At 38.1% G+C, this 20,433-nt stretch overlaps 2 protein-coding genes across 3 annotated transcripts; both read left to right on the top strand.

Moving 5' to 3' along the window:
- The first annotated feature begins 18 nt into the window (after positions 1-18).
- Positions 19-6,240, top strand: LOC149027911 (uncharacterized). 2 transcript variants are annotated; one of them, XM_089167023.1, is made up of 9 exons: positions 19-191; positions 376-589; positions 689-846; positions 947-1,089; positions 2,175-2,240; positions 2,348-2,509; positions 3,584-3,678; positions 4,755-4,840; positions 5,613-6,240. In XM_089167023.1, the coding sequence occupies exons 1-9, from the start codon at positions 104-106 to the stop codon at positions 5,927-5,929; spliced, it is 1,329 nt and encodes a 442-aa protein (XP_089023149.1). In that variant the 5' UTR covers positions 19-103; the 3' UTR covers positions 5,930-6,240. The 2 variants fall into 2 exon arrangements, with proteins under 2 accessions (XP_089023149.1, XP_089023154.1); XM_089167028.1 differs by lacking the exons at positions 2,175-2,240; positions 2,348-2,509.
- A 607-nt stretch (positions 6,241-6,847) lies between these two features.
- LOC149027910 (BTB/POZ and MATH domain-containing protein 4-like) lies at positions 6,848-19,907 on the top strand. The gene is made up of 4 exons (XM_089167013.1): positions 6,848-7,690; positions 8,765-9,110; positions 9,237-9,507; positions 19,450-19,907. The coding sequence occupies exons 1-4, from the start codon at positions 7,296-7,298 to the stop codon at positions 19,632-19,634; spliced, it is 1,197 nt and encodes a 398-aa protein (XP_089023139.1). The 5' UTR covers positions 6,848-7,295; the 3' UTR covers positions 19,635-19,907.
- The last annotated feature ends 526 nt before the right edge of the window (positions 19,908-20,433 follow it).

Here is a 20,433-nt window from a genome sequence, read left to right as displayed (position 1 = left end):
CCAGAGGATTTTTGAAATTTGAAAAGTTCCTTCCTTCACTTAAAATACGAAGCTCTGTATCAAGTTACCTCCATTTACTTGATGCTGGAATCTGTGGATAGCGATGGGCCCTTCAACGTCTCTGCTTGTGTTTGCTCTCTCGTTTTTAGTGGTCATCTTCCATTCTTCCTGTGAAGATACGAATTTTAAAGGTTTTTTTTTTCGTTCCTGTAGAAAAGAAAGCATGTGTGCAGTTTAGTTTACAAGATAGACAATGTAGACTACGTAGTTAATGAAAGCAAATGAAAAAGGAGAAAAACTTTCTTTATCTTTAATTTGACTTCTTAATAGTGTCTAGCTAGAAGCTTGTTCATCGTTTCCTTTTTTGCTTCACAGAGATCCATTTAGGGGATCATTCGTCGTTACTCTCTTTGAATCGCCTCACACCTTCTCGTCTTGATGGATATATCTTCTCATGTGACCGTTTGCGAGTTGCTAGTCTTTCAAGATGGAAAATCAGTAGTTATTCGACTACATTTCGGGTCAATCTGACTCCTTCAGTGCTGATTCCTGAAATGCTGTATAGCCAAATAGAGGTTTGTTCCCACCGGTGCGTATTAACGTCATAGATTTCGTTTTACCCTTTTTCATGCTTCTTTTGCATCGTCTACAAACCAACAGTCATTTCTAATTCCAAAAATCTATGTAGGAATTCTTCTCTTGGGTTATGCCAATGTGAGAAGGACGAATGGCAATCCTTCCAGACGGGGTTGTGGAGTACTTCAATGTCACCATATGATGACAGATACATTGACGTAAAGTTTAACTGTGAAGTTACAGGTTTTATTGCAGTTTCTATTAAAGAAGGTTAGTTCCTATTCGCAGGATGGTTTCATAGTCTTCTTCTCTTTTCTACTCTATCGTGTCTCTACGGATTTCGTAAGAAAATGTTTGACTAATTGTGCAGAGCACCATCAATGGCGTTTTATTCTTCTTGTTTTTGGGTTTATCTTACTGCTATTGGTACCGGTAATCAGTAATTGGGCTCCATTCTATTATATCAGCTCAATCTCAGGAGTCTTTCTTGTAGTTTTGATCCTTTTGCTTCAGGTAAGTTTTACTCTTTGTAGCTTTTACTGCTCAGTTTCTCCATGTAACCCCTTCCACCCACCCCAAACCCCACAAGGCACTCCAAAGTTTTCCATTCCATGGTTTAATTTGGATCTTTGGATCTGGAGAGTCCAATATGAGGGTACTTGGTCCAGTTCTATGAATCAGGTGAAGATAATTAACATCGTAAAAAATTCCACACATGTATATATCTCTCACAATCATACTGAAATCTCCACCTAATGTGTATGGTTTTCTGCCTATTTGAAATGTGGGGATTATGCCCATCAGAGTTTGAATGGAAGGGCTGTTTTGGCAACTCTGTGCAAGATTAGTTTATCATTTTGTTGGTCAATAAACTGCTATGCTTACTGAGCCTTGTCTGATTCTACAAAAAAAAAAAAAAAAAAAAAACTGAGCCTTGTCTAAAGGGTGAAAATAGGGCCAAATATTACTCAAAGAAATGGAAAATAACCTTCATTTTTGAGAGGACTACATGTTATCGACATTCTCTTCTTTACAGCCATTAGTAGTGGAATGATTATAGGTGTTAGGTGTTTGATTTACTGTGAGCCAGCAACTGATTTTCTTCTCCCCCCCCTGCGCACCCCCTGCTCTCCCCCCCTCAGGGAGGGGTATCCTGGTTGTGTTAGCTAGAGCTATAAACCGTGCTGTTTATCCAGTCACTGGTTTGCCTTCAGAGAGCCCTTTAGAGGGCCAATCAGGGAAGAAGGAAAGAAAATCAAATACAATTTGGCGTATTTTTTGTTGCAGTGCATTAGGTCTCCTGTACATTTGTTTCCTGCACCTATGCTTTTTGCATTATTACTTAAACGTTCATCTCATCTAATTAATACCATCTTATCAAGCATTGCCTTTTCACTGTTTTATAGGGCGTAAAGTTATTATCAACCAGCAGGAACAATGTATATACATTACTATTAATGGATCAGTGTTAGGATTTCCTAATTACTCAATATGCTTGCAACCATTCATATTTCTCGTTAGTCATGCATAATTTACTGCTTTATGACATTACACTCTGGTGATGTTTTCCGCTCAGTTTTGGATCTTTGCCTGTGCAGTATTTCTCAATGCTGGTGGATCCCATTCTTGTGAGTTTTGGGATTAGAGAGGAGATGCACAACCCTGTAAGTCCTTTGTTGACCATTGTTGAACAATCTCTGGTTCTACTGTTGATTTTGGGTCAACCATACACTAAAACTTCATCAATTTGCTGTTGTGATTTGGATGATAGGTTGCAATGGTGGTATTAGTTGCAATTGTCCTTGCAGGAGCGGCACTAGGTTATTGGATTGTGCAGAAATTTTTAATTTCAGAAGATGGAGCTGTTGATGTTGGTGTTGCTGAATTTGCAAAGCGGGCAATACGTATTGTGGCAACAACATTTATTGTAATGGTATAATTTCTCTCTGAAATTCATAGTGATTGAGACTGAATATACATATTGAAAATTGAAAAGGTTATACTATTGCATAAAATGTTGTAGGAGATGTGGATGTGCTTCTGGCACAGTGGTGACATCCTTCTATGTAGAGGCAATAAGACCAAGGAGGTTTTAGTTTCAAACCTCTGTCCCTCCACACCTCCCCATGTCTCATCCCCTGTGTCTATGGGCCCCCAATCATTGTGATTGGTTTGATAATGACCAAAAAAAATGTGTAGGAGTCGGAGAAAATTTGCTACTATAATAAAGTGTGGGTCTTTATGATTTTATTGTCCTTTAGATGCATATAGAGCTGCATCAGCAATTTCATTGAATGGGTACGAGTAGAAAAACTTGTTTATTTCAAAATGTAGTTTTTTGTGGTTTTATTGCCCATGAGACACATATGGTACAACATCTGGCTTCTTTTGGGTGGAGCTAGGAAATCAAATAATATGCAGCCTTACCAGTCGCAGCCCCAAAAAGGAATTTGTGGAAATTAGGAAAATTTATTGCATGGAAATTGTGGAAATCAGGAAAAGTTACAGATTGCTCAACCAAAACTTGGTTGGATAAGGTTAGTTGGTGTTAGGCTCACAGTAGGTTGTAAAGTTCAAATTCTTTGGAGAATCTGTTAATGATAAGAGTTTGTATCTACAAATAACCATTTCTGGAGAGCTATCTCCAACATTTGATAATCAAGTTGGTGATGTTTGTTATGGACATGTTTATAGTGTAATGTACATTGTTGGACTTGGTTTTGGTTTGCGACCTTGTTTATGGACCTTGCAATGCAATTCCACTTGATGCCCAACCTGTGGCAGTAATGCCTATTCTTCCCCAGTTAAAACTTCAAATTTTTTTTGGAAAGATTAACACATGTTGAATAATAGGTTGGTTGGCTGCAGTACTCATCTTTGTCCCTATGATTAACACATGTTGAATAATGCAGTCTCTTGGTTTCCTTTACCAGACATGCATGGTTATCATATTGCTGTAATGAAAATTTTGGTGATTTGAAGATTCTGATCTTGTTTTCTTAATCAGAGCTCATCTGATACATCTTTAGCTATGGCTGCACTGGCTTCATCTTGGGCTATCTGCCTAATATCTTCTTTCAAGTGGCAAGGTTCAACATCACCGTAAGTTCATTATTACCAAAATTTCTATCATCAGCTTTCTGTTTTCTTCAACCCAGTTTTACTGAATATTTGTCCATCATATATGTGACCACACTTGCTACTATTTAGGAGCTCTTAATCAGGATACATAGGTTGCAACTAGTGTGGATTGGGCTAGAGCTGGGGTATTGAAAACCCAACAAGCTTGAAATCACCTATGCCTGAGCTGGCTGGTCCTGAGTGAGCTAAATATTAGACATTCATTGTGGTGATAAAAAAGGAAGTATTGACCTTGGATTTGGTATAGTAGTCTACACTCTACAGAGGTTATCTCTCATAGTATAGGAATACTCATTTACATGTGTAATGTTACACCCAGTAACGTAAAAGTGTATGTAAACCAGAGACTCAAGCCATGCAGGGCTTAGCCCAGTGCCTCACCCCTAAGCCAGTCTATAGAGCATCAAGGTGCAGAGATCAGCCCTAGGCAGTCCCATGGGCTGGAAATCCCAACCCATCAGTTAAGTTGGGCAAGCTTGGGTTTTGAGCATAGCTGTGGGATGTTTCCCAGAGGTTGACTTGATTATGTGATACAGGCTGTCCAGTCTATCAATACAATCTTCCCAAATTTAAAAATATTTGGAGGATATGTAAGAGAAACTTGACAGTGATTGGTCAAATTTCCCATTAATGGTTGAGGTGTCGGGAAGTAAAAGAATTGAAGAAGTAACAAAAAAATTGAATGAAGCAGAACATAAAAAGTACAGCAATAAAATTGCCGCAAGTACCAGAGCATTCTAAGAGGGAACCAAGCTTTGAGAGATATCCAGTACCATAGATATACAAAACTCAAAACCTGACTCAGTCACAGTTCACAAGGGGCTGCGGAGTCAAATTTTTTAGGTGGCTCCAAAGGGATTCATGAAGCACTTAACTGTAATCATGTAGCCTCTTGTATGTCACATACCATGATGTAATTAAACAATCTTATGCAGGCGACCAAAAAATAGGTACCTTTGTTCATCTCATTCACTTCACTGCCTTCATAGTTTTATAATATTCCCAAAACGAGAGTGTAGCATTATTTCTTTATGCAGGAAGCACTTATATCCTGGGAATAACAGCTTGTGGTCAAGAAGTGCTGAACACACATCATTTGCTTTGTCTAACTGCTTGATTAAAGGTAAACTTTTCTAGTTCCTGTAGATGTGGTTCTATCTCGTATGATTTTCCCACACGTATTTTAGAGCTTACAAGGCTTTAAGGTGGACTTAAATATAAGTGTAACTACATTGAATGGACAACCAGATGGAGCATTTTTTTTAGAGGATTGTCATGTATATATATATATACCATAGGAATTCATGGATGGTACTAAAATACATGAAAATGCTTGAGCAACTCATGGTCAGAAAGTGAAGAAGAAATAGAAAAGTGGGGAAAACTGAGAAGAATCACATTTGCTGGGGAACAGAGAGAAGAAATCTCATAAGAAGAGAGGGTGGTGGAAGAAGACACACAAGCTCAGGTTTCAATTTAGTCTGTCATCATCAATACATTGATTATAACAAATGAAATAAAATAAACAAACTTTGATGGACTGTTAGCAATTTAAAATAGATTAGAACCACTCTATGCATCTTATCCAAATACAAATCTGCTTACTTTTAAATATCCTGTGAAAATAAATAATAAAATCCCAATTCCCAAACATCTACTAGATTAAAATCCATATTCGGATATGGTTGTCAATCCAATTGGTATCTTCTTCTGATTCTGGAAGTCATTCTACTTCTTAGTTATTGTAACTGGAACTAGTATCAGTATAGGTTCATCGCACTTGGCATCCCCAAATAGTCTGTTCTTACTACCTTCTATTGTCCTTGTTCCTGCAATGAGGACTCGCATCCTTATTGTTCTTATATAGTAATATAGGTTGACTTTATGTGTTGCAGGTCTGGTTATATCACCCTCTGTTAAGGAACCATCACACAAACAGGAGCAGGACTACTATTCAACCTTCCACAAGGTGCCAAATCGTAAGTGTTACTCAAAAGTTGAGTATGAAGATTTTACCAGTGGATCTACTAGAGATGCCCTTACAGAGTTGGCATCTTCACAAGACTTCGCGAATTGGATCATTGAAAATGCTAGCCGAATACAACTTCTTCCAGCTGACAGCCCAGATTACAGCACGGAGAGTGAGTCGGAGGCTTCAGAAGAGGCTGTCGCAGAAGGTGGTGGTGGGCTTAACCTTTTCAAGTGGTACTAACCTGTGGGTAACTATGTCGTACATAAATCAGTGACAACCGATGAACAATGATAACATGATTGTAGATCATCCAAAAGGAAAGGCGAATTTGACCATCTTCATTGTTTTTTTTTTTTTTTTTTTGGTAGAGACCATCTTTATTGTTTTAGAATAGAATATGGCATTTTTAATCTAGAAATGACGATGTCATAGTGAAAGGGAAGGACCGGAGAGGAGAAAAGCAAAGAAACTCCATAGAGAAAGATGAGGAACAACGTGCATGGAAATGGGCAACCCAATATTGAAATTAAGGTTTTCTTTCTTTATGCTCAAAACATAGATCATGGGTTGATGCTTTTTGTGACCACAGCCCTTCTTGTGCTATATGTAATAGTTCCTATTTTCTATTATAAAGCTTCCAATTTCTAAAGAAACAAATATATCTAATTTAATTGAAGCAGGTGCCTCTTCAAAAATAGGAGATGCCCACAAAAGGTGGCTTCTAGGAGTTGTTGATCATAAAGGTGTTGCTCACAACCTTTTCATTAAGAGGTATTGTCCATGATCAATTGATCAACCCTCGTGTAATGGTGGAATTAATTTTATTATAAATATAAATATAAACATACAGTGGGATCTCGTCCTTCATCCTACAAAGATGCAAACTCCTGATAGACATTGATGTTTTTGTTAACTGAACCAACCTCTTATATTACTGTAATTTTTCAAATTACTATAAGGTACCTAATTTCTTCCATTCTTTCACCTATTCGTATCGGTATCGGTATCGGTGCGTTATTACTTAAGACTACCTTTCCGTCTCACCACTTTCTAGTATCTACACCAACGGGAAATCGGGAATGAGGTTTCCAGAAAATAAAAATGTCTCTGTTAGACATTCCTTTTTAAATACAGGAAGCTGGCACACTGAACACTATTAATACTACGTGAACTACCCCGTATAACATTTCCTCTATTTGAGACTTTTCGTTCGTATTTAAAATCCAGCAGTTTTTCGTGTTTTCGTTCCGTTCTCGTTTGCACTGGGGATATCAGGTATGAGAGCGGAACTCTTTTCCATAAACGAAACTTTGAATTTTAAACGCAGAGACGACAGAGAAGGATCAGAAGTTTAAATCCTTTCACTTGCATGGGAAATTGATTCGATCTCTTATCTCAGCTGTGCAATTTCCTCTCGGTTGGTTCGGTTTTCGTTTATACTCTTTCCTAATTTACCAAGGCAGTGATCGTAATCCACCAGTCGATTGAAGCTTCGACAAATTAATTTTGTGCATATATAAATTCGTCGGTCTGGTTTGTCGACTTAGGGTTTCTCTTTGAGATGCGTCGGTATATTCCATGAAATTAACGGTTATACTCTTCAAAGATGTTGGAGGGTGCGACTGTGGATAATATCGTCTCGATATCTCCTACCAGTTCTCGGTCTGTGACCGAGACCGTTAATGGCTCCCACAAGTTTGTGATCCAAGGTTATTCCCTCGCGAAAGGGATGGGAATCGGCAAGCACATTGCGAGCGATAATTTCAGCGTCGGAGGATATCAATGGGCGATATATTTTTATCCCGATGGGAAAAACCCCGAGGATAATTCGACCTATGTGTCTGTTTTCATTGCACTGGCGAGTGAGGGGACGGACGTCCGAGCACTCTTCGAGCTTACGCTTGTTGATCAAAGCGGAAAGGGAAAACATAAGGTGCATAGTCATTTTGATCGGTCTTTGGAGAGCGGGCCATATACCTTGAAGTACCGAGGGAGTATGTGGTGAGCTTCATCACTCATCCATTTACCCTATCCCATGTTGGAAACTGAATTTCAGAAAGTTTAGGTCTTTGGTCATTTGTGTTGATTTTGTTATTGATTTTTATTTTTTATTTTTATTGGCTGCTTCGTGTATGATCTTTTTAGTTACTTCTTATATGGTCTAAGATTAAGGTTGTTCAGGGGTTTTTCGCTGCTTCACTTTCTGGTGTGGGGCTTTCATTTTTCTTTTAGAACATAGTTTCTCTTTCTACTTCTCCTTCGTACTGATCCTAGAAAATGTATCTATATCCTGGTTTGTATGTCAGGCTCTTCTTAATAGAGGCCATTGTGGATTTCCTTTTTCCTATGATATTTGCAGTTCTTTTCACAATTGAGTTTTCATGAAGTCTTGAATTGTCATAATATGGGATCATATCCTTTTTAGGATTTGTTGTCTTTGGAGAAAATTGTACATACTTTGTTAAGTTATTTTCTTTTTATATACACATTCTCTCGCTGAAGTATTGGAATGTAGTGGTCATTTACTAATTAGATGTGCAAACTATTGTTATTACTTTAGGACAGGGTTAAAAACTTGGGGCAAAGCTTTGCTGGTTTGTTGAGAAACAGAAAATTGACTACTACTGTGCATCGCGTGAAGGAAAAACTCCATATATATGACCATGAAAAGAAGAGTGAGAATGTGTTTCTTGGGAATTCTTTCCCAATGTGAGTCTGTTCAGTGATTTCCCTTACATTGGCTTTTGCCCTTCATATTTTGTTTCTTACCATTCTTTATGCATTTCGGTAAAATCTTTGACTGATAATAATAACAATGCTACTTCTAAATACTAGAAGTAATAATTATTATTACAGCCTCTGCCAGTATCATTATTATATTTATAACTGTTGTTTTCTTCTGAAATTCTTATAGAATGTTTGCTTGGTATAGAAGAATAGATCCAACATGGTTTTCCTTTGAATTTGTCTGTTTTTCATTTTAACTTATTTTCCCATTTTTCTCCTTCTAAAGAAATGTCTTGACTTCGTATTTTCGATTACTAGAAGGTTAATCTGTTTGTATTTGTCTCCTAGGGGTTACAAGCGCTTCTTCAGAAGAGCTATGCTTGAAACATCAGATTTCCTCAAGGATGACTGTTTGAAAATTAATTGCACTGTTGGTGTTGTAGTTTCAGCAATAGATTGTTCAAGTTTACATCCAATACATGTCCCTGATTCTGATATTGGAGAACATTTTGGTATGCTGCTGGAGAATGAGGAAGGTTCAGATGTTATTTTTGATGTCTCTGGGGAGAAATTTCATGCTCATAAATTGGTTTTGGCTGCGAGATCCCCTATATTCCGAGCACAATTTTATGATGAGTTAAAGGAAGACAAGCATGAAATTTTCATTACAGATATTGAACCTAAGGTCTTTAAGGTGATTAATTCTCTCATCCTATGCTTGTGGTTCTATTACAAATAGTCTGGCTTACTTTGGCCGGATGCCTATATCCTTATTGTTTTGTTCCTTTTGTGTGAACTTATCCTTCCTATGTATTGGCAGGCTATGCTACATTTTATCTACATGGATACTCTAATAGAAGATGATGAGTTGGTCCCATCAAGTTCATCTTCTGTATCTGAAACACTAGCTGCAAAGTTGTTAGCTGCGGCTGCCAAGTATGATTTGATAAGGCTGAGAGTAATATGCGAGTCGTATTTGTGTAAGGATATCTCTGTGAACTCTGTTGCCAATACTCTTGCTTTGGCTGACTCTTGTCATGCCATGGACCTAAAAGCTGTGTGTCTGAAATTTGCTGCTGAAAATCTTGGAGGTATGCTTTTAATCCGCCATTTAGAAATTCTTCTTTTGTCTTGCAATCGCATTTTCACTTTTAACTCTGTAGAGGAACTAGCCTGTCTATTTATTTGTCTCACATGTGCATGCGGTTGTGTCCCATATGATTTTTAAGCTACATTGCGAAACCCTTGCTTTTGCCCATTAGAGACTGCTCTTATTAAATTTATATTTACAATTTCTTACTAATTTAACAAATTTTATTTTTAAGAGGATTAAAACTCTGATGTTGGATTAAGGGTATGCATGGCATGTTGGTCTAGTTCTCACTTACTGAACACTTGGTCAGGGGTTCAATTTCTAGAAACAGTTTCTCTAAGGAACAGGGATAAGGCAGTGTACAGCTGACCCTCCCTGCAACCTGCTAAATGCACTCACTGGGAACGACCCTTTTTTCCCCCAAAGAAAAAACTGTGATGTTGGATAGTTTTAAGGTTAATCCATGTGGGTTATTTTGGGCCAAATAAACAGATGTTGCCTCATCAACCATAGATACCCTCACGAACTTGACAATTATCACACTCTTTATATTTTGGGTTGAGACGTTGAGTGCAATATATAGAGTGGGTTTTGATATAATTTGAATAGAAATGGAATGCCTTTGAGAAAAAGGCAAAGCTCAAATAGGATTTTAAATTTAGATGAGCTAAAGAAAATTCTAAAATACATGCTAGACTTTGATTAAGTAGAGTATTAGTTTTTGGTGGATGGCAAAAATTAAATAAATGGAATTCATTTCCTTTCTTTTAATAAGGATAAAAGAAATACCATAATCTGTTTACAATCTGAAATAACTCACTTGGAATCTGAGGTAAGTTTTGTATCTAAGGCGAATTTAATTTTTAAAATAAATGAGAGATTGAAAATATTGTTCCACTGCGACCAGGCCATGCAATTATACCCTATTGTCATCCAGTTACACTTTTCACCAAGGCACCAAGGTCCGAACTTATATATGTAGAATTTCGATGTCCGAAGTAAAAGAAGCTTTAAGGAGGATGAAACTCGGCAAGACACAAGGTCCTGATGAAATCCCAATTGAAGTATGGAAGAACTTAGGAACCCATGGACTAGTTTGGTTGACTAAGTTGTTTAATAAGATTATGAGCACAGGGAAAATGCCAGATGATTGGAGGAGAAGTGTTGTGGTTCCAATTTACAAAAATAAAGGAGATATTCAAAGTTGTAATAACTATAGGGGCATTAAATTGATGAGCCATACGATGAAATTATGGGAGAGAATAATTGAAACCCGTTTGAGACACTTAACTACAGTTACGGAGAACCAATTTGGGTTTATGCCAGGAAGATCTACAACGGAGGCTATTTACTTAATTAGGAGACTTATGGAAAGGTATAGAGAATGTAGGAAAGATCTTCATATGGTATTTATTGACCTAGAAAAAGCTTATGATAGAGTCCCTAGAGCGTTAATTTGGCAAGTACTAGAGAAAAGAAGTGTTGCATGTAAATATATAGATATAGTTAAGGATATGTATGATGGTTCGGTGACTAGTGTTAGAACAGTGGGGGGACAAAGTAATGAATTCCCGATATCAGTTGGGCTACATCAAGGGTCAACTTTAAGCCCATATCTATTTGCACTGGTAATGGATGAATTAACCAAAGACATTCAATATGAGGTCCCCTGGTGTATGCTTTTTGCGGATGATATTGTGTTGATTGATGAGACCCAAGTGGGGATTAATACCAAATTAGAATCATGAAGATTAGCTTTGGAATCAAAAGGCTTTAAACTTAGTAGATCGAAGACAGAATATTTAGTTTGTAACTTTAGTCATGATCGGCTAGATGATGAGGTGGTGATACTTGACGATAAAGAGATTTCTCAGAGTGATTGTTTTAGGTACCTAGGTTCAATCATAAGTAAAAGAGGTGATTTGGAAGATGAGGTTTCCCAAAGAATTAAAATAGGGTGGATGAAGTGGAGAGGTGCGTCCGGGGTCTTATGTGATCGGCGTATTCCATTAAAGCTTAAAGGAAAATTTTATAGGACCGTTGTTCGATCAGCTATGATGTACGGAGCAGAATGTTGGGCTGTTAAAAAGAATCATATAGATAAACTTAGTGTAGCAGAAATGAGGATGCTAAGATGGATGAGTGGCAAAACTAGGATGGATAAGATAAGAAACGATCATATTAGAGTTGGGCTGGGAGTTGCTCCCATAAGTGATAAGCTTAGAGAAAGTCGTTTGAGGTGGCACGGCCACGTTCAACGGAGACCTATAAATGCTCCTGTTCGGAGAAGTGATATAATCCATATTGAAGGAACTAGAAGAGCTAGGGGTAGACCTAAGATAACCTTAGGAGAAGTGGTGAGAAAGGATATGTATAGCTTAGGCCTTGTATCTAGCATGGCCTCGAACAGAACTGATTGGAGGGCAAGAATCCATGTAGCCGACCCCATTTAGTTGGGACAAGGCTTATTGTTGTTGTTGTTGTTGTTGTCATCCAGTTACAGTGGACATGAAACTTGAAATCCCCATCTCCCTTGCACTCTACTTTGCCACGGTAGGGGGATTATAAAATGCCACCATCTTGCCCTTCATGACAATATTACAGCTGCTGCACCAAGTTTATTTGCTTACTGCTGGCAGATGACTCACATGGCCTACTGAAATCCCAAGATCTCCTTGATGCTGCCTCTCAACTGGTGAGTCTTAAAAAGGCAGCACACTTCCAAGATCTTTGATGAAATCAGTTCAAAACTAGATTTTTGAACTAGGTTGTAAAGGGAAATTCTGGGTATTTCAGATTCTTGGATTTAAATGAAACTGAAGGGATATGTATGCAGGTCCTAAGGATGATATGGTGTGAAATGTGGCTAATATATTAATTAGGAGTTTGAATCCTAGGAGGACTCCTATGGTGATGCAACATCGAACTGTTTAAACTGGTTCCGATCTAACCCAGAAGAACCGGTTCATGGGATTTGATCCAACAGGAGTTGGATTTAGATAATTATTTTATTTCACTTTTAGTCTTAATCTTCTATTTGTTTTGGTATTCCTAGATGTGGTTTTAGACTTTGTTTTGGATTTTGTTCTCAACTAGGATTTGCATTTTATTTTCTTTAAATAGCTTTGTATTAGGGGACAAATTTTGAATTGAATAGATTGAAGTTTTTTTTTTTGAGATTTCCTTTCCGTGCCCTACTTTCCTTTTCTTCCCCTCTCTATTCTTCTAATTCTCCCTCTTTTGCAGGCCTCTTGATGTAGAACTGAAGACGTATACTAGAAAGAAAATCCCAATGGTCATGTCCATTAACGGCCTAAGGATATAACCCAAATCAGCCCATGGCTTTCATGGGCTAAGGCTGTTTTAGTGGGTCAAAGTCAGCCGACATATTATGATCCCATGGACTAGACCCAAGCCCAAGTTTAATTATTGAGAAAGTCAACAAAAGGAGTTGTACTTTGAAAATAAAAAACTCATTGTCAAAGGAGTTTTCCTTTGTCAAGAGTTAGGTAGTAGTTGAGTCATTATTAGGTGGGTGTTAGCTTGTGGTTAGATGGTGTGTATTTTATGTTTGTCTTATAGAATTACTATATAAAGAGACTAATGTAAGAGGGTGGAAGTCCCTTATGATTTGAAATTAAAGTTGTTTTGTTAGCCTTTCTTCTATATGGAGATTTGTTGTGTTTGATCAAGGTAGGTTGGTGGTCGATCCAATCGATCCACCTTGCAGTTTGAAGCTCGGTGTTGCTTTCTTGCTATTATTATTTTGTCAATTCCCCCATATTATCTCTTTTCTTCTTCTATTAACTAGCCTACTTTTGTGACCATTTTATGTGTCAGTTACCATTCAGATCTGCCATCTACTCAACATCAGATCTCAGGGGATCTTTCTTATATAACAGTAACCTACACTTCAGCCTAACTCAAATCTGGTTCCTAGTTTTGCCCCTACTTCAGCCTTACTGTTATGTTATTTTCCTTTTAATGTCACTCTGGTTTTCAACCTTATTTTACATCTGAATCCTGTGCCAAATCTGAAATTTATTACCTATGAAAGATCCTGATTGGCTACTGTTTTGATCACTCAAATACGATACTACATTACCTCCATTGCAACACTATCTCAGGGCCTGCATGACTTTGGTGTCAGCCAAAACCACTTTCTTCTTCCTCTATTCCTTCTCCTTCTTTATTGTTTTAGCAGTGTAATGCTGCAGTTCAAAAAATAAAATAAAATAACAGATCATTGTTTCGGCAGCATCCAGAATCCATCTTGATTCCACCATAGGCCCAGGGGGAAAAAGCAGAGTAATGAGAGACAGTGAATAACCAGAAAGGCCAACCCAGGAAAGCCAAACCTGGGCAGGGGTATTTTTGTGATTTGGGTCCCCTACTCAAACCCAATTTGACCTAGTTTAATTCAGAGTCCTGTTAGGAGTTTAGATCTACTTTTATTTTTGAATTGAATTTGAGTCCTTGGTTTTTAGGGTATTAAAGAGTCCTAGTCTAGCTAGGAGTCATAATTAGAAAGAGGTTTCTCTATTAGTAGCCCAAATTCTATTGGCACACTAGTTCTACTTTTGTTTTGGTCAAGTTATTGAAGAGTCCCTCTCAAGATAGAATTTCCAATTAGAGAGGGATTCCCTTTACTGTATGTGAATTTCTACAAGGAGTAAGTCCTGCTCTTGTTTTGTAATTTGTATCATCCTAGGATCAGATATGTGGGAGTCCTAGGTAAAGTGGAAGTCCCACTTTGTGTTTCTAAGTTGGAATCCCATCTTAAAAGGGATGCTTCTTTAATTAGAACTTTGCACTTTTATTTAGCTAAGAGTCCTTGTTTGTTTGCTTTCTAATTTGATCTAAGTAGAAGTCCTAGTTTGATTTACTTTCTAATGTTGACTCCTATTATGAATCCTTCATGTAATGCTATAAATATAGCCCATTTCTTGTAAAGAAATCAGTCTTGATGATTAATAAAATTTGATTAAAGGACATATTATCAATTGGAGTGTGGGCTGTCAATGGAGGAAGCCTGGGGCAGCCTAGTTGTGGCTTCTTGTTCATGCGAATTGTTTTCTTTAAGCTCTACGTCAAGTAAACAAAGCACCCCTGCCCTTCCTCCTCTTTCTCCATTGCAGCCCTTTTCCCCCCTCCTTAATTTGCGGCAGACATAGTCTTCTCCAAGACCCAATTCCTTTAGGGAATCATCACCCTCCCCTTCCCTAATACCTCAAACACTAGAAGCGACCCTATTCATCCCCCAAAACCCTAAAACCATAAGCAGAACTCCCTTATCTCCCTTTGACCCAAAAAAGGAAAAACTCCCTTATCACTCTCTTTTCTACCTTTCTTGAATTTTCGAACTTTTATAGGGACCCAAATTTCAAGGTCAGATCTACAGCAATCTAATCATTAGATCTGTCCCAAACTTTAGGATCATCAATTGGAGTGTGGGCTGTCAATGGAGGAAGCCTGGGGCAACCTAAGTTGTGGCCTCTTGTTAATGTGAATTGTCTTCTTCAAGCTCTATGTTAAGTAAACAAAGCACCCCTGCCCTTCCTCCTCTTTTTCCCATTGCAGCCCTCTTCCCCCCTCCCTAATTTGCGGCAGACATAGTCTTCTGCAAGACCCAATTCCTTTAGGGAATCATCACCCTCCCCTTCCCTAATACCTCGAACACTAGAAGCAGCCCTATTCACCCCCCGAAACCCTAAAATCTTAAGCAAAACTCCCTTATCACTCTCTTTTCTACCTTTCTTGAATTTTTTGAACTTTTATAGGGACCCGAATTTCAAGGTCAGATCTACGGCAATCTAACCTTTAGACCTATCCCAAACTTTAGGATCATCAATTGGAGTGTGGGATGTCAATGGAGGAAGCCTGGGGCATCCTAGTTGTGGCCTCTTTGTTCATGCGAATTGTCTTCTTCAAGCTCTACATCAAGTAAACAAAGCACCCCTGCCCTTCCTCCTCCTCTTTCTCCATTGCAGCCCTCTTCCTCCCTCCCTAATTTGCGGCAGACATAGTCTTCTCCAAGACCCAATTCCTTTAGGGAATCATCACCCTCCCCCTTCCCTAATACCTCGAACACTAGAAGCAGCCCTATTCACCCCCCCAAACCCTAAAACCATAAGCAAAACTCCCTCATCTCCCTTTGACCCAAAAAAGGAAAAACTCCCTTATCACTCTCTTTTCTACCTTTCTTGAATTTTCGAACTTTTATAGGGACCCAAATTTCAAGGTCAGATCTACAGCAATCTAATCATTAGATCTGTCCCAAACTTTAGGAACATCACCCCCTAACGTTGATGACCTTCACTCCCAATTTCAGCCCAATTTGACCAGCCAACCCCTAGTCTAAACCCTAATTACCTTGCTGTGCTAAATTCCCAAAATCCTAAAAATCCTAGCCTTCTTTTACTTACATCGTTCAAACCCATCACCCATCACCCATCACCCAAATCCTATTTTCTTTTAGAATCATCATCCCCAACACCTCCTTTTACTTTTGACCTCAACCCTAGCCGAGCTACCCTTAGGACCCTAACTTTCTAAAACCTAGACTTGGAATTCAATTTTTTGAATTTTAGATTACAGCAAGGGTTTAGATATGAATTTCATAACCCTAGCTCCGAAACCCTAACCAAATCCTTGCCTGCCCTTTCCTAAAACCTAAGTACAGCAAAACAGCCCTTATACCATAACTGCAGGGTTCAGAAAGCCCTATTGTACTTGTGGTTCACTTGAATTGATCTTGAAGAATGGCCCTCTATTTGAGGGTTACATCACAAAGTCCAGAAAAGAAGAAAGCAGAAGACTAGTGAGGAAGGAAAAGAAAAAAAGCGGAGAAGAAGCAGAAAAAATAAAAATAGAAGCGAGGGACGAGATCCTGAAGAAACAAAAAAGATTAACAGAATAGCAAGAGAGGCAGTCCAGAAAAAAAGAATGGAGAAGACAAGATAAGCAGAATAAGAGGGGGAGGGGGAGAACAGTGGAGAAAAGATTGAGAGGCAAAATCAGAAGAGAAAAGAAAAAGAAGGATAGATCAGACGAAGAAAAGGTCTGAAGAAAACATACCTGGGATAAACAAGCTCTGTTGAAGTGAACATCTTCGTTTCATCAGTTGACAGTACCACAAGTAGAGGGGACTTTCCTCAGTTTGGGGATATTTCCATTGCTGTCTTTACTCTTTCAACCTGTAAAGTGACCAATTTGGCAAAGCGAGAGAACTTCTTAGCTTTAGCTCGGCTATCTCAATGCTTTTCTCACGTTCCACCAACTGATTGAAGCATGTCTGTCTTACCTGATTCCTTGATCTTGGATGTGTCGCTTGATGAAGGTTCGAAAAAGTATGCTGAAGTCAAGCTCTAAAATGGCTGCCATTTTCTTTTGTTAAAAGACTCAAAAGGAAATGTCTTTCCTTTCCCAAACTGTCCCTCCCTTTCATCTATTCCCTTTATTTACCTTTTCTGATCTATTTCCAATTTTGCCCCTTCTTTTTTGGGTTACTTCTTATTCTTCTATTTTCAGCTCTATATTATGAGTTTGCCCACCTTAACTCTTCTTCATTCATTCCCCAATACTTTAATTTGAATTCATCCAATGCATTGGCTTTATGATCCTTTGATTTGGTTTCTTGAATGAACACCAGTTTTCTCGAGGGCTGGTCTATTATGAACTGATATCTTGCATGACTCTGATGGTTTTATGCCCTAATACTTGCAGTGCCAGTATCTATTTCAATCCCTTTGATTAGTGAATGTGATTATTTCATTGTGATCACTTCGTTTCAGTTTATCAAAATACATTTGCTGGAACAGATTAGAATTGATGATTACTAATTTGATGTTTCTTCCTTGTCAGTGTGTTGTTAGAGCATGGTTCTAGCCAACTTTATTTTAAATAGGGTTTTTGGATGAAGTAGCGTTGTGTTTGTTTTACTAAGACCTTCCTGAGCTCACCTCAGCTTTCTCCAGTTACATCAGTCTCCTCTTTTCTCATGCCTTCTGCCTTCCCCTCTCTGTTCTTTTGTTTTGAGGTTGCATGGAGTGACAGATCATTCAATATCCTGTCAAGGTAAGTTCTCTTGGTTACTCGTAAAAAAGTTCCTTGTGAACTTTACTCTTTTTCTTCAATGTATGGGTGTTAATCCAGTAGTCTGTTATGGTTTTATAAAATTTCTGATTATTGGGACATAAATAAAGTCTGTAAGCTACTTTTACTTTAATGGGTGGGAGGATATTAGTCTTGTGAATTAAGATTCTATTAAGCTTCTGACACTTATAGCAAGTTATTTCCTTAAATAATTTAAATATATCAACCTTTTCTTAGGAGAACAGATTAGGAGTCAAGGTTAAATTATAACTTTTTCCATTATCATTTTAAAAAAATTTAAAGGCTTATGAATTATTAATGTTGATTGAAGTGTTAATTGTTTAGGGATTTACCTTTTTTTCTCCCTTTCTTTAAAGTTGTTTTTTGAAAATAAAATATTGGGTGGGTTTTCGGCGTGGGGTGAAATACAGTGAGTATTTTTCTTGGTTGTGAATAATATTTAGAGGAGAAAAATAAGGAGGTGGGCGAAGAGACATAAGGTTTGAGGTAAAAGGGGGTGGGTGGGTGGGGGGTGTAAGTTGAAGAGATGTATCTCTTGGGAGAACCCATTAAGGATAGGTGAGATGTTTTGTTGGTAGCGTGATTTAATGAATATTACACTGGGCTGGCTTGAAAGGGTTTGTTCAATGAGGAAAAGGTATGTTGTTTAGGATGAAGGGTATTTTGGTCCGGTAAATGATTTTCCATAACTGATTTGAGGTTTACTTATATGATAGTATGATGTAAGTAATCTACTCCACTTGAACCATAAGGCTTAAGTGATCAATTGACCATTCGCCAGATCTAAGTACCGTAGGCATGAAAATTACTTGCTCTGTTCTATTTTATGAAAAACAGAAAATACCTGCTAAATGTTGAATTATTTTCTGATTGCCTCAGCACGTACCTTGCAGCAGACATATGGTGGTCTGGTTTGCATGGATAATGATCTTGAATATCCCTTTAACATTTTGACTTTCATTTCTAAGCACATCGTGGCACCTCACTTTTTTGGAACAAACAGCTTTTGTGCCTACTTCAATTGGGCATTTATGAATTCAGCAATTAGAACCAAATCCGCTGGGATATTAAAAACAAAAACATATGCTTTATGTGGAGATAATGAGCATGGAACTGCATTCCCATAAGATTATGTCTGTAGTAATACTCTTAGAGGTTATTAACAACAGTCAACTCTTATTCTATGCTTAGGTTTTATCAGAAGACATCACAACTCCTTTATTTTGACTGTAGTAGCAGGATCCTTGTCGTGTTAGGTTTGTTTTATTCTGCAGTTTTGCCACCTACTCAGGGAAATCGGGTGACGGATCTTTTTATTTTGCCAAGTTGCATTGTGTTGATTGATACTTTATATGGTGTCATTTCCGTTTATTCTGATCAGCTTTTGATTCTAGAAGGCTCTGTACATAATGCTTCCATCCTATTCCTATGACAAGGTTGGAATTGATTTTGTCTAGAGTTCATAATTGACCCCAAAAAAGAAGTGGATGCCTGATCTGAGCCTAATCCAGTTGCTGGATTCATTTCGTAATTTTGGCATTCCATTTCTTTTGTGATTGTTGTTTGTTTGGTACTATCTATTTTAGGAATGGGTGGCTCTTAAGTTGGAGGTCTGAAGAATGGGCATGAAAATAAATTTTGACAGTCATGAACTAGTTACTGGCTACATTTTATGTTTATGAATTTTTTCATTCTTCAGGAACTCCCCCAAGTAATTGAATATTCGGGAACCAAGAATGGAGCCTGAGGTTTCAATTGATATTGTTTTCAATGTTTGTGAATAATTTCACTTCTTCATGCTCTAATTTGCGAAATCTGGATGCAGCGGTAATTCAATCAGATGGGTTTAAGAATCTCAAAGAAAATTGTCCAGCTTTGCAGTCTGAGCTCCTGAAGACAGTTGCAGGGTGCGAGGAGGAATGTAGCAGTGGCGGGAAGAGCCGCAGTGTGTGGGCCCAGCTCTCAGATGGAGGTGATACGGATGGCAGGAGGGTTAGGCAACGGACCTGATATTAGGTTGAGAACACAAAGTCTAGTTTTTGTAATGTAAAATGATGGAATCATTTTCCAAAAAATTTGGTGGTGGCGTGGGATGTCAAATGTGGGGGTTTTTATGTGTTTTTGGAAGAAAAGGGGGTAGGAGCACTTGAAAAAGAAAAGAATGAAAAATTTTACTTCCTCTGAGAATCCTTTGTCAAGTGTTTGTTCGGTTACAAGGTTGTGCTGTGATGCGGTAGGTTTTTGACAAATACTGATATTTAGGGATGAAAACTAGCGATTTTCTATTGCTTCCTTCGTTGAGGTAGCAAAGCTTGCTGCCGAGCCGGGGGGGGGGGGTTGTGCACGTCACTGGAGCTCCCTGCGAACCTGGTAGAGGAACCGAAGAAACTCTTTGTTAGCCGGATTGGCCAAGCTCTTTCTTTATAATCAAGCTTTGTTGTAAAGTTGGTAGCGGTCTATTTTCTTTCTGAATCTCTTTTACGCATTTCCTCGTTTCCAGGGTGTGTGAATTTACTGATATGGTTTCCAAAACCTTCGTCATGATGTGGGTTAGAAAATTTGAAAATTCATTGTTTTTTTTGTTTGTTGATAGAAATGGAAATGAGACGTTCATTGCTGTCAATACTGTTTTTGTGCGTCCCATTGATTCCCGCCCTGGCGTATGAATATGGTGTGGCTCGTCTTCCCTCGGGATGTGTATAACATTTTCTTTGTATATTTTTTTTTATTAATTTTCAAATATTAATTACATGCCTATCCTTGGCCCTAGTTGGATCTAGAATATTTTGTCCTTAATCCGCTCTCAGTG

The sequence above is a fragment of the Hakea prostrata genome, chromosome 1, assembly GCF_041222555.1.
Source record: "Hakea prostrata isolate BN-2017 chromosome 1, UWA_Hpros_2, whole genome shotgun sequence".
Classification (NCBI taxonomy): Eukaryota; Viridiplantae; Streptophyta; class Magnoliopsida; order Proteales; family Proteaceae; genus Hakea; species Hakea prostrata.
This window is presented reverse-complemented; position numbering and strand designations above follow the sequence as displayed.